We start from the raw sequence: 15707 nt of genomic DNA on the forward strand, positions 1-15707 counted from the left end.
GGTCGGTGACCGTATCAGGCCAGGTACCTATAGGTCGCAACCTTTGATCTTGTGGCATCTTGCCGATGCTTGGCAAGTGTCGGCAAGATCAAATCATCATATGTTGCGACCTGTCACCTGGCCTGACAGTCACCGACCGGCCCCACCCTTTACTGGGGGTGGAGGTGGGCAGGGTACTGCACAGTTCAACTGTTCTAGGTTAGTGGTGGAAGAGTGGGAGGGACTGGTCAGTTACTCCACCCATCCTCCCCCCATGTGACCTGAGCTGGCAGACCCAAAGGACCCCAGCGACCCCACCGACCCCATGACCTCTTTGCGACTCTACCTAATGAGCCTTCCGACCCCATTTGGGGTCGCGACCCCAGGTTTGGGAACCCCCGCACTATACAGTAAAAGGAAACACTCAGAATGTTTACTGCACATTGAAATACAAATTTAAGGCTCTTTAAGGGGCTACTGAGTGGCTGTTTAGTGCACAGTGGCCCTAGAACCCCCCCATAAAAATTGGGTACGGTAATTGACTGGACAATCGGTAAATCCGTACCCCTTTTCCCCCAAAATTGTCTGGACTTTCAAGGGGTTACTGTATTTAAAAAAAAAGATCATAAAAGATCTGTATGATACAGGCATGTGATGTGTGAGTGGGGCTGTGTGTCACAGCCAACTGTGGAATTTTTTATACTGCACTGGGGACAGTTTTGCCCAAGTCTAAATGATGCATCTTGCATGGTGCTGTATTTATTTATGCAAACACCTCTGTACATGTGCAATATATTGTAAATAAACAAAAGAATATACAGTAAAACCTCGATAAATCAGACTTCAATATATTGGAATTCGTTTTTTTTGGACTCTTGAGATGCTCTGGTCACCAGAAATACAAAAAAAAAAGTCCATGTTTTAAGAAATGAGGAAAATTAACAAAAAGAATATTATGAACTGATCAACACTTACTGAATACTGGACAGTGGTCTAATCAGATTTGCTATAGGCCTACTGCGAACTAAGACACTAGAGTATGTAAGTGGGCTGGGGCTGATCAGGTGTTGCCGTATTCGTCAGGTTTATTTATTTATTGATTCAATATTATATTCTCATAAGATTGGCCTCTTATGGTTTATGGTTCATCATGATTATTATAACATCTTCAGTAATAAAGAAAAAATACATTACAGTCATGCGCCGGTTAACGTCCAACCGAACAACGTCCGATTGCATATACGTCCATGCCCCCAAAAAAAATACACTTCCGTGACGTCTGCTGGACCACCACTCCACGACCCCCTGACGGAGACACGATGATCCTCCCCATACTGGCCAGATATTATGTGTTAAAGGAATATCCTTCCTTCCTTAGGCATTTGCCTCCAGGTGTAATGTTAACCTACATCTATTGAGGATAAAATTTTTCACCTACAAATTGACAATAACACATTTGCTGTAATCAGACATATCTAGTTGCCTCAACATTGCAATTGGGATTGCAATTTCAAATTCTGTGTCATTACTAAGGAATAACGAAGTCTCTGGTGCACTGTACTCTAAGATTAAGAGAAAATGGACGACTCAGGCATCCTGAAGTGAGAGAAAACAGACTCCTATGACGGGGCACTCAAATAAAGAGAGACATAGCTACATGTTTTGTGGACTACCCACTTTACAGTACCCTTTTCATCACTTTGTAATAAACCTAGCCATGCCTATGTGTGTTAATGATATTTACCATAACATTATATATATATTTAGTGGGTCTAAATGGTCGTAAAATGGGAAACTTCTGGTTGGGTGCCTGGAACCAATTAGAATAAATCCCATAGGTTTCTGTAATTTTGGACAACGTCCATTTCGGTTAACATCACGTTTCCAAGAACGTATCGAGGACGTTAACCGGTGCATGACCGTACTGTAATACTGTATGTAATTTGTAATATGACTTGAAAATAAAAGGATAAGTTGTATCAGAAGGTTATTTACTCAAAATGCATTCGTGTGAGAGCTTTCAGTAGACCAGCTTACAACAGGGGTCACTATAACACTCTACTATATAGTATTTGATATGAAGATACCTTCCCAACAACATTATTTGGCTACTTGTACACTTAAACAAATGATGAACGAATAAACCAGGGTATATGGAGATACACAATATTGTACACTACAATATTACTTATTATGTGGTGGTAAACTCACTACAATAGTATTTTTTGTACTAATTTACGAAGTGTTGAAAACAGACATACACTCATTAATCAACACAGCTAAAATTATGGGACGTAAAATGGTGTGTCTACTAGCGATCAGCTGATGGGGAGAGGGGGTTCTAGTGCTTATTTATTTATCTGTCCTTAAGAGTGACTTTAAGTTTTTCTCTCTTAAAATGTCTCTAAACTGACCTGGGAGAATATAATTAACATTACTGGAATTCTTATAGGATAGTGATTAGTTTGAATTCAAACATGCTATACTAGTTCGCATTAGACATACAAATTTTAGTTCTAATTACAAATGGCTAAATTTTTTTATCTCTTGTGCAAAATATAATGACGTTTATATTCAAATTATTCGCTGTCTTGTAAGGATTCTAGCAATACAAATTATATTCTCCTAACTTTAATCTGTGATATTATATAAGATAAAAACTTAAAACCTACTGTATAACCAGCAAACCCTGGTTGGGAGGGGGAGGAAAGGGAGGTGCCAGTGACATGTTTGACAGCTGGTGCCGAAGGTCTAGTGAAGTATTTTTTGTTTATTTATGTCTTTCAGTTTGAGTTTTTGTTTATAAAATGTCACACAAGTGACCAGGGAGAATATAATTTACATTGCTGGAATTCTTATAAGGTAGTGATTAATTTGAATACAGTCAACCCTCGCTTTACGCGGTCCCACATTCCGCGTTTCCACGTTTACGCGGTACCCTGCCTAAACCGGAATGCTCACATTCCGCGGTGCGTGTACCCCTTTATGCGGAGAGCGGCTGGCGAGCCGCGCCATTTTTGGATCCAAACCTCCCGCCCTCTCCTGCCATCCGCCATGTTGTGTAAGCGGTGCGAGCAGGGTGCGCACAAGGTCGCCCAGTCATCAAAACATTACCGAGTTCTTCACCCGCCACCCACCACAGCCGGCCCAAGTCAGTGATAGTGATAATTATAGTGAGGATATGGACTTATATGGACTTTGAGGGGTTTGACAAAGAGGCCCTGCAAGCCTCTGTGGTGGATAGTGATACAATTGATACAAGCGATACAGGTGAGGGCCAATAATCTGCCCTCTGCCTCGGAACCAACCGCCCATCCCCGTGTGCCCAGCCATCTTTTCTACTAATGTAAGTGTTAAAAAACCTAATATTATTGATATTTCTCTTAATTACTAATTGTGTGTGCATACCATCATAAAATTAAGAAGATATTTTTACTACAACGTAGGTATTGTGTCTGAAAAAGTGGAGTTTGGGGGTCGGCCCAGTCTCTATTTCAATTAATCCCATATGTTATGTTGTTCACTTTACGCGTTTCTCACTTTCCGCGGTACCCTGTGGGTTGAATTAACCGCGTAAAGTGAGGGTTCACTGTATAATCATGCTATAGTTTGAACAAGAAAATTTTTTTAGTAATCATTTAGTACATTATTTTGAGTACATGTACAGTACAGCTTTGCTCTTAGGACAATGTAGCGTGCCCCGAGAAACATTAAGCATGAATTTTAAAATATGATGTGCCATATTGACTCGTGCAAAATAGGAAAGATTCGCTTTAAATTAAAACATCGTCCTTAATTGTGGGTGTCGCTTTAAATTAATAATCTTAAATTGAATCGCTTTAAATCAACGTTCTACTGTATAATTTATCTGAAAATAGAAGATTTGGGTAATCATTCACAACCACATGTAAATTACTTTATTAAAACAGTAGAGTTTTAAAAAGTACTGGACTTTGTTACTTTAGTAAAATTATTGTTGCATTGGCAAATGTTACTCAAGTAGAAATAAAGAAGTATCTCAAGTAGTGAAAGTAAAAAATAAAAAAATTATTAATCGTCTCAAATATTAAAATAAGTCCACAGTAAATTATAAAAAAGTAGTTAACTCAAGATAAAAATAAAAGACACAGCATTACTGTACACGTGTTTAATTGCAAATCTTTTTATTGATATTAATCAATAACTGATTCTCAAAATTATGGCTGTCCAATTGGGATCTTTTAGGCCTAAATATAAGCCCAGCTTGACTAAACAGATGCTCACAAGCAGCAGGTGCAGGTAGTGGGGTGTTAAGCTTGAGAGATAAGTCGCATAATGTTGGGAAATACCTTAGTGGCTCCATTCCATCCCCTGGGCATGCCAAGTAGCAATGAAGCTCCTTCAGTTGAGGAGTTTGTGGATGAATGTTGCCTCTGGAGCACCAAACAAAGAAATGGCAGAAAGGGCAGCTTGGGCGCTTAAACTGTGTCTGTCAATTGGGTACATGAATGAAACAATATGAAAGAAAGCATCTGATTGGTCCAGACATAAAGAAATGCTTGTGATTGGATAGCTTCCAAGTTTGTCCTGTGTCCTGCAATTGGATATTTAAAGCCTTTGTTTGGGTCATGTAATGAGTAAAAAAATTTTTATTCAATTGTATTGGAGTAAAGGTAGTAGAAAACCATACTTAGGTAAAAGTACTGAAAAATTTGAGTACTTTTTAAAAAGTAAATACCCCAAAATTATACTTGAGCACAGTACTAAAGTAAATTTACTTAGTTACTTTACAACTCTGGAAAACCGTTCACTCACATAGTAGTCACTAGAAGTCTTTCTTTGGCAGTAATGCTTCTAATACAAATTGTGTAAAATTTTATTATTGTACAGGTGTTAGCAGGAAGTTGCAGAATACAATCTAAAGTTTCAGATTTTATCCTAGTAAAATTTTTAAATTTCTTCTTGACCTGGCAGAGCCATAACGTAAGACCCGATAATAAATCTGCTGTTGCTCACTTTCTCATAAGAGGATGAATCCAAAGCTTCCTCTTCCCCAAACAACACTATATTGCTACAGCACTTTCATTGCAGGACAACTTGTTGACAACTGACTAGCCAATTTCTGTCTTGCCCTGTTTTTTCAGTGTGGCTCCAAGTGCCAGTTTCGTCTTTTTTGTCTGCTCAGTGTGAAACCAGGCTTAGGATTACCGTAAAATAAGCAGTTAAAAGTGTGAAGTTGATTGTAATCCTGGTTCATGGCTGAGCCGTGAAGTGACTTCTGGAATGCGCACTGCTAGTGTGGCACTTGACTTGATACTGTACTCTCCAGTATTGTAGTTGCTGTGCTTCCAACCCTCCCTTTCTGAGGGATGCAGTTACAATGGGGAGATGTTGATGACAAATGGAATAGTACCATCCAGCATTTTCTAAGTGTTCTAGGTTTGACCCATCGACTTATCTGGGTTTTACCTGTCATCTGGAGTTTGAGGATCAATCTTTCATTTTTTGTTACCTGGAAAATACTGTAGGGATGTATAATTTTGCCTAATTTTTTTCCTACAATATGGGGAGAGAAATTAAAGATTTTCCTAATGTTAACTCTCTTTTTGGTTATGGTTGAGTTTTTGTTTGCTGTGGGTCATTCATGCTTCAGAAAAGCTTTAATAAAAGTCAGTGAATTAGCTGTGCTCTGGTAGAATTCAGGAAATCTAATGTGCTTTTGTAGAATCATTTAAAATTAGTCAAGTTTTAATAGAATCATTAAAAGTTAGTTATCTTTTGATATTAGTGATGAAAGCTAGTTATGCTTTGATAGAATCACTTGAGAGTTAGCTATGTAGAATAATTGAACATAAAATATTCTTTGGAGGAATCGCCAAAAGGAGTGTTTCATGAAATTCCCCAGAAAGTTAGTTTGGAACAGAAAGCTTAAGTAATAGAGTGGTAGATAAATAGCATTAGTATGATCATCTTGGGATAGCAACTGTAGAAATGTGCATGTTGTATCATAAGATGAGGCCCTGTTCAAGAACTATGCTGACGAGGATTCTTGTTATTTATGAGAACAATTTGTAATTAGATAATGTCCCTGTTAAGTGATTGTGAATTTTTCCCATAGTGTTAAAAGCATTTGCATGGCAGTTATCCTCCCACCACTATTTTAATTTGTTTAAAATAAAGTATCTCATGTTTTTAGAGCAGTGATCCCCATCATAGCTGAAAGTCTCATCCTGACCTAGGATATCTTATTAAACCCATAATCCGTCCATTCTCTGCCCATATCCTGGCACCCGGCTCATTATATACCCCAGACTACCTATACACATTCAGAGCTCTGGTGTTGTCATTCCTTTTCATTTTTGTGCAGTCACGTTCTGGTACACATCTTGTACAGAATATGTTTTTCTGTTGTTCCAAGTCAAGAGTTATTTTATTAATGTTTTGAATCATTGTGTTAATTCTTTTGTGTTTTGTATTATCTCTCCATATATATATATATACTGTATATATATATATATATATATATATATATATATATATATATATATATATATATATATATATATATATATATATATATATATATATATATATATATATATATATATATATATATATTGTGTGTATGTTTTTTCCTTCCTTCCTTGATCAAAAGTCATCACCCACACCACACCATATTCCAGTTCTCATCCTCCTTGAGCAGCTAAAGTTTGTCTTTGGTTGATGCTTTGCATGTCCTCTTTTGCTCAACACCTGCTGTTTTTCCTCGTAAGTCTTCCATGTCCATTGTGATTAAAATGTAACTTTGGCCTTCCTTGCCACTAGGAGGTTAAACCCCTCTACCTATCTTGTCACTAAGGACTCTTATTAAATTGTTTCACGCCAACAATAGAAGATGAAGGTACGTTACCAGTAGCCACATTTGACTATCATTGTTGTGTACTTGTAGAAACTACTACTTTCTGTTTTTTATGTGATTGCAGTATTTTTAGATGTACTGTATATATTTATAGGGTATACCCTGATAATTTTTGTTGTTGTATTATTATTATTGAGTCAAGGCCAAAGATGAATCATTAATATATGCAACAGAGCGCACTGTTTTTTCATTAATTAGATTAAAGTTATGATATAATTCAATATTTATCCTCTAATGTTAATGATCAGTTATTATATAAAATTCTTCTTAAGATATCTAACAGGAAATCAAGTCTTTTTTATATATAGATACAGTATAGTGATATCCTAACTGGAATAATTGGTACAGAGCTTTTCCAGGAATTAGAGATTTCCGGCTATTGAGGGGAATTTTCTTTCCCTTGAAAAAATTGCACATCCCCAGAATTTTTCCAGGGACTGGGGAAAATTTTCCGAGAGTCTAAGCTATACATCTCGCATGGATAGACATAGAGCTGTATTTATTTATGCAAAAACCACTGCACACTTACAATATAGAGTATTGTAAATAAACAAAATACACTACTGTACTCACCAGCTGATGATGTCATCTTGGGCTTGTGATGCAAGCAGGCCAAATGTTCATATGATGATACAGTATGACCTGCCTTTGTCCTGTACCATTAACTTTAACAGGTGTTACTAACTGTCACTCTCCTTTCCCTCTATGAAGGAGGGATTGTACATGCTCTTTTGCACACTAGCTTACAGTAGTCATACACTGTCCACTCTGCTATGTTACACTACAGTATGTACTGTCATGGTCAAAAGTAATCATGCATTCCACCACCTAACCCTGCTTCCTGTCAGGGTGGAGAAGGGGAATGGTTGATTTGGGGGAGGACTGTTTGTTGTGGGGGGTGGAATGTGATGTAAGTTGCTCATGAAAGAGGGAGGGGATTGAAGAAAGTAGAATCTTTGCAGGACTGTGTTTAATTTGAGTAAAAACATCTCATAGTTTGAGTACAAAATGAGTATAGTAATATGTTGCTTATATCATGGTCTTTTCCTCACACACACACACACACACACTATATAAGAAATGATAGGAATAGGGTCTAATTGTGACTACCACATTGTAAGTAACACTCAAAGTTTAATTTGGTATCTTTTATATGTATATATATATATATATATATATATATATATATATATATATATATATATATATATATATATATATATATATATATATATATATATATATATATATATATATATATATATATATATATATATATATATATATATATATTGTACCCCACTTAACGCGGTCAATTGAACCCAGAGGGTCCGCGTTAAGTGAAATCCGCGTTAAGTGAACAACAGAACATATGGGATTAATTCCAATAGAAACCGGCCCGACCCCCAAACTCCACTTTTTGAAGGCACATACCTATGTTGTAGTAAAAATAACATCTTAATTTTATGATGGTACATGCACACAATTAATACTTAAGAGAAATAGAGAAATACAGTCGCCAAGTTAATGTCCATTCAAATAATGGACTCAACTCCCTCCCCCTCTTCTCACACTACACTCACTGGCTCTTCCCTCTCAGAGAAATTTTTGGGGGAAAACCACTAAATTTTAATAAATAATACCTCAAACTAAAGTTAGGATAATACAATTGACATTGCTGGATTCCTTGTAAGACCAGGAATATTTTGAATATAAATGTCATATATTTTGCACAAAAGATAACATAGTTACCTAGAGAAAAATTTTTATCTAAAAATTGTATGTTTAATGCAAAATATATGATGTTTATATTCAAAATGATCACCAAATTATAAGAATTCCAGCAATGTAAATTATATTCTGACCGGGTAATTTGTATGAATTTTATGAGCTAAAACAAATATCTTCAGTTAATAAAAAAAAAAATAATCTTCACGACACTATCTGTCAATCAAAGTACCCCACCTTGCCTCCCCCCCTCTTCCAACCGCGCGGTCAGTCCCAACCCTCCCCCCCACCCCCCACCAATCCTCCCTTCCAGAGTTTTTAACATTTAGTATTAAATAATACCTCAGATTAAAGTTAGGATAATATAATTGACATTGCTGGATTCCTTGTAAGACCAGGAATATTTTGAATATAAATGTCATATATTTTGCACAAAAGATAACATAGTTACCTAGAGAAAAATTTTTATCTAAAAATTGTATGTTTAATGCAAAATATATGATGTTTATATTCAAAATGATCACCAAATTATAAGAATTCCAGCAATGTAAATTATATTCTGACCGGGTAATTTGTATGAATTTTATGAGCTAAAACAAATATCTTCAGTTAATAAAAAAAAAAAAAATTCTTCACCAGGTAACAGATGGTCGGTCGGTCCCTCCCTCCCCCCCACCCCCCACCAACCGTCCCAAGGAGATGTGTGGGATAACCACTAAATTTTAATAAATAATACCTCAAACTAAAGTTAGGATAATATACAGGTAGTTCTGCTATAACGCGATAATTGTGTTCTTGTAAAATATCATGTTATAGAAAATCGCGTAATAGAAATAACAGGGCTTATGGAGAAAATAGGGTTAGGTGCAGTTTACTCGAAATCGAAAAAATTTAGTAGTTAGCCTAACACAAAGGATAGCACAGTCTAAATAAATGTTACATTCATATCTAATAATGAAATCATACAGTAAATTTAACACTTTACCTTGAAAAAATATGAATGTAACTTGATGGGGGAGAAGGGTGATTTTGAGGTTGATAACATCAAGCTTCTCTTCAAGTGTTATATCCTTTCTTTTACGATAATCACCGGGAATTCTATCATCAGAATGCTTTTTGGAGATATTCTTCTTTACCATATTCACAGTTAATACCACAAAATTGGAGAAATAGTAAGCAAAAATCGCGTTATAGCAAACAAGCGATCGCGTTATACAAATATTGTTCCGAATTCATAAATCGCGTTAGAGCAAATTCGCGTTATCAAAACACGCGTTATAGCAGAACTCACTGTAATTGACATTGCTGGATTCCTTGTAAGACCAGGAATATTTTGAATATAAATGTCATATATTTTGCACAAAAGATAACATAGTTACCTAGAGAAAAATTTTTATCTAAAAATTGTATGTCTAATGCAAAATATATGATGTTTATATTCAAAATGATCACCAAATTATAAGAATTCCAGCAATGTAAATTATATTCTGGCCGGGTAATTTGTATGAATTTTATGAGCTAAAACAGGCAGTCAGGCAGGGTGGCGGGTGGGGCAAATCTAAAAATAGCGTCTCGAGCCGGACACTCACCGCGTATATGTGGAAAAAATCCGTGTTAAGTGAAAGTTCAGCTCTGGCGAGGCACCGCGTATATGATAAAACGCGTTAAGTGAAACCGCGTTAGGCGGGGTATATATATATATATATATATATATATATATATATATATATATATATATATATATATATATATATATATATATATATATATATATATATATATATATATATATATATATATATATATATATATATATATATATATATATATATATATATATATATATATGTATGTATGTATGTATGTATGTATGTATGTATGTATGTATGTATGTGTATATGTATATATATATATATATATATATATATACCAAATTAAACTTTTGAGTGTTACTTACAATGTGGTAGTCACAATTAGACCCTTTTCCTATCATTTCTTATGGGAATTAATTCCCCTTTATAAGTGATTTCATTATAAGTGGCTTTTTTCTGGTCCCTATTAACCTCTTATAATGAGGACCCCCTGATACTTATTAAAAGTCTTGACACTCAGCAAGTCCAGATCCTCATTTCTTCCCAAATTGTTTAGACTTTTGAGGGTTTACCGTATTATATATACTATTTATATATATTAAGTGGGGATGCACAACATTCTACTAAGATGTTATTTGTGAATATAATAATTTTTTTAAATTTCATGCAAAGAATGGGTTGTTTTGAAGTAGGATTTAATGACTGAGGTTGAGTTCACAAATGATGGAGAAGATAATGAGTAGATGATCATCAGAGTCAGAGAATGTACACAAAAAAACAATTAAAAGTCACTTAAATGTACAGAGAATTCTGCAATATCTGGTTTGGTTTAGATAATATGTAATGGGTAGTAAGAGGTGATGCCTGGACCCTGCAGTACTGTATATATCACTTGAACACTTATAAAACTTTTTATTTAAAAAACTTTACAGTTCAAATCTTGAAGCTTCTAGTTTTGGTGTACAGAAATGTGCCATTTAACGATTAGGATGTGTTCCTAAAAACAGATAGCTAAGTGATTGATCGCTGAGCAAACAGAAACGAGAAATAATATCTTAAACAAGGGATAACGAGGAATAATATCCGTAGGGATGGCACGTAATTGTGTAGCGGAGTTGCCTGGCCAACTCGCCACCCAATAGTACTCGGAGCAGGTGAGGCTGAGCTGTGAGCTATGTTAATTACATATATCTACCCAAAATTATGAGTTGAAGAATAACATACAGTATCTCACAGCCCAGTTTCACCCGCTCTGAGTACTGCTGGCAGTGCTGGGTGGCGAGTTGGCCAGGCAACTCCGCTACACAATTACGTGCCATCCCCACGGATATTATTCCTCGTTATCCCTTGTTTAAGATATTGCTTCTCGTTTCTGTTTGCTCAGCGATCAAATCACTTAGCTATCTTGTATTCTGTTATATGCACACACATTTGTTCATACAGAATGTGCAAGAAAAAAAAATAATCATAAGGTCAAAAACAAAGGAAATACAGTAAATAGTTCTTCCTTGGTCCGCCTATTAGCTGAGAAGAGCGGAGGGGTAGGGAAGAGCAATAAATTTTGTTCACAATATCACAGGGTAACGAACAGTTCGTACAGTACCCAATAATATGCGAAAGTCACAACAATAACAATGATGCACAGCAATAGAAACAATACACAGTGATTGATAATATACAGAGCATTATAGTAAAGCTCAGATGCAATGTTCAAAGGCAGGGCAAACACTAGTGTAGTAAAGGACTGGGTTCATAGGTGGAGTGCCAGTAGCATGCCCCCTACAATACGTGGTTTCTTATAATAAACCTAGATATGTACCTCCTCTGGTTACCCCCTGCCCTCCAATTTTTTTTTTTTTGCTGGAAAAGCCTGAGAGTGAATTTTAAAATCATTTCTAAAATTCATATTGGTTGATTCATATGTAGTATCATATACAGCGGTTCCCTTTCCTAGTGGTTTAGTGTCGGCCTTGAAAATACAATGGTGGCCAGATCTCTGAGTGGGTCGGGCGACATACAGTATCATACTCGGCGTTTATTTTACACCACTTAAATTAGTTTTTTCAACTTAGTTATAGCCAATCACATACACACATGTTCACTTCTCACTCATACACACCCATGCTCTTCGTTTTTCTTATTTACTAGTGTTATATTATATTTTCTTTATTTCTAAGCCACATTGTTTTTATAGAGTAGAATAATTGTTAAAGAAGTCCATTTTTGAGATGTGTATCAGGAATCAGCTGGCTGACGTGCCAGTTAGCTGTGGCCTGCAAGAGATGCTAATGCATGTTGCCATTGTTACATATACAATTATGAAACTCTAAAAGTTGTGGAAAATCATTTCAATACTCTAATGTGACTTTGAAATAAAGAAAATATATAAAACTATAAAATGTGAAATATGAAGTGCATGGGTGTATATTTTGTGTGTCTAAGATGCAGTGCACATTAGCAGTGGGGGCAATGAAGCATGGAACTCTCCCGCGCCACCGTAGAGGCCCCTCGCGGCCAATAGTGGAAGTTGTCAGACGCACAAACACGGCCTCCCTTGCTCCCCATGCAACCCGTAGTGCAATCTGCTGAGGGCTGCATTGTTTAAACCCACGTAGTTTAAGGGTTAGGTGTATACTGTAAACATTTTCATTAAGCATAAACAAAATTTTTTTGATCTACTCATTCTTACTTATAGAAATAATTATTTATCTCGATTACTCAAATAAAACTGTTTGTAGTAATTTATTTACAATGCTAATTCAACACATCCGACCTTTTTATCTCAAATAACAAGTTATCTGTCATGTGGTGCAGTCAAGTGCAGTGAGGTGAGTAAAAGGCCTAACCCCGAGCGTCTCGCAGGAGAGCACATACCCAAACTCAAGTGTGTTAAGATTCAATGTCACAAAATGTAAGAGGATGCACCTTGGTCATACCCACAGTAAGGAGGCATATCACGTGTCCCAACGGGATGAAGAAACTGCAATAATAAAGACCGAATGTGAAACAGACCTGTATGTTGACAGTGAACTGAAGTTCTTGAGCCATTGGGATAAGCTAGTAGGTCTTATAAGACGGTCGTTTGGATAGCTAGACCATCTGTGCCCCGTGGTGCTCTTCAAGAGGGAGGTGCTTCCCCATCTGGAGCACTGTCACCCTGTCTGGTCCCTGAGATATACTAGAGACTGTCAGTTGATTGAAAATGTCCATTGGAGGGCCACCAGGCTGGTGCCTGCACTATGGCACCTCAGTTACCCAGAGAAATTACAATGCCTGCAACTGCCAGCTTATACTATAGGTGGGCAAGGGGTGACCTAATTGTAGTTTATAAATATCTCAGAGGGCATTACTTGGTTAAGTGTCTATAGCTGGAGCTGACAGATGCACCCCACTAGAGGTCACAGCTCAAGGTTGAAGAAGCCACAAGTCCAGAAAATTGTAAGGGTAAATTTTTTTAGAGTGAGAATTATAAACTCATAGTGTTTTGACAGCACCGAGTGTGAGTTCTTTAAAGACTAGACCTGACCAACACTGGCGCAGGTACAGATAAGTTCTGGAGCCAGTACTTGCCAACAGAGCGTAACGGACGTGACCGACCACTCAAGCGGCTAACGAGCCAATCAGTGGCAAAGAGGATAAAAGTAAAAGTGTGTGGCTGTGGACTGAACAGCTGACTCGTCCTCCATGTGGGTGACAGCGGCGCATGGAAAGTAAGATGGTCAAACTCACAAACTCTTGGTCAGATATTGGAATTTCTGTACATACAGTACTTTTAATTTTGAAAATGTACTAATTTATGAGCTTTAATAAATTTGAGTTAAATTATCATACATTTTTCACATTGGTTCAACATGTTTTGTTTAATACTAAGTGTATTAGAGGGAATATTATCAAAGAACATGACAGAGATTTATTGAGTTAGTCATACAATACGCAGTAATTTTACGTAACTCATACCAATAAAATCATCATACAATATCTAATAGTACACTACAAGATGAAAGCGGGTGGCCTAGATCTGCATACGACAATGGACAGTGAGACACAGGCTTGCGGTGACTTTTACCCCTGGTTTGCCTATTCCTGCTCGTACAGAGGCGGGAAACTCGAAAAATAATTATCTTCCAATTGCTGTTGATGGGTGCTTGATACAGTTAAATAGTAGTATCAGTTTCAGTTAATTAAGCATAATAAAGAGGATGATATAAGTAGGCGTGAGTGAGCTGAACTAAGAATGGTGATGTGGATTGTAATGTGACAGAAAAAGACAGGTCATGTTCAGAGCTAAGAGGGTGACTGGGTATTGTGAGTACAGTACAGTATTGACAAAGTTCTGAGTAGAAGCAGGTTGAGGTAATGTAGGCTTGTGGTGAGAATAGAGGAAACCAGTTGGGATAAGGTGCATGAGCTTAAATGTGGAGGGGAGGAGAGCCAGGGTAGGTCAAGAATGACATGGGGAGAGGTTGTAAGAAATGACAAAGTAACTAATCCAACAAGAGAGACTGCATAGCCTGGAGAGCTGCCACCAGGTAAACTCAGCTAACCCACACAAGTGTGGAAAATGTCTATAAAACATTGATGATGATACATGTGAGTAATTGAGGGGAAATTGGAGAAGAAAACAACTGACTCAGTGATGAGTCATCTTGTCTTCACATGAGTTTATGAATAAGTTACAGAATAAGGTGAAACTGCTTATATGAGAATGATGACACATTGTAGGCTTATTTGTAGACTAAATAACATTGTGAATGTTAGAAAATAATAAAATAAGTTAGTGAAATAAGTAAACATAATGGTAATAAAAAATGCAGTATTTTAGTACTATACTGTACTGTATTTTCATTATTAAGTAGAAAGATCAACAACTTAGGGATTCTTTGCTCATGTAGCAAAGCATGGGATTTTTTTTTTGTACCTTAAAATTTTCATAAACTGAAACAAAATAAATTGAGGATAACCTGTACAGTATACAGTAGTTGCTGATAAGTTATTCAAAATTATTTATGGTGTGTATTATTATATTTAGAAGCTTATTTCATTTCGGTTTTAATACTGTGTTATATATTAATGATTTTCTTATGGTGTCTTGATTATTTACTTATTTATTTATAATTTATTTTTTGGAAAAACAGGACAGAAGCTAAAGGAACAGGAGTCTTGGTTATGTTATACTGTACTAACAATTTCAATTTGGAGAATCTGTTCATGATTACTTGCAGGTCTATGGCCCGTGATCGACCTGTATGGACAGTGTGCTCAAGTAACGATTGTGCACAACCCCATCAGACACGACCAATCGCTTATCTCTGTGTCACAGTACTTGGATATGTCACATCTGTCTCTCCCAGCTGCGGGTCAGGCGAGTGTTGGCTCTGAGGTGTGTGTGTGTCTAAAATTCACCTACATTGTAGTATGTATGTTAGGCTCAAAACTGAAAAACGACCATAATGCATCATGGGCATTTTCAATATAACCAGAAAGCGAACTTCTCTAAATTTCTCTAACCA

General features: G+C 36.4%; 1 protein-coding gene across 2 annotated transcripts in view; it reads left to right on the plus strand.

The window, feature by feature from the left end:
- LOC121866278 (neuralized-like protein 4) overlaps positions 1-15707 on the plus strand; it is a gene marked incomplete at both ends in the record, with an annotated part of 191318 nt that overhangs the window by 76958 nt on the left and 98653 nt on the right. Inside the window, 2 exon segments of one of the 2 annotated variants that reach the window (XM_042365899.1) lie at positions 6851-6859; positions 15420-15577. In XM_042365899.1, coding sequence (XP_042221833.1) covers positions 6851-6859; positions 15420-15577 — 167 coding nt within the window. 2 annotated transcript variants of the gene reach the window in all.

Source organism: Homarus americanus, unplaced genomic scaffold (genome assembly GCF_018991925.1).
Source record: "Homarus americanus isolate GMGI-L3 unplaced genomic scaffold, GMGI_Hamer_2.0 scaffold32583, whole genome shotgun sequence".
NCBI classification, from domain to species: Eukaryota; Metazoa; Arthropoda; class Malacostraca; order Decapoda; family Nephropidae; genus Homarus; species Homarus americanus.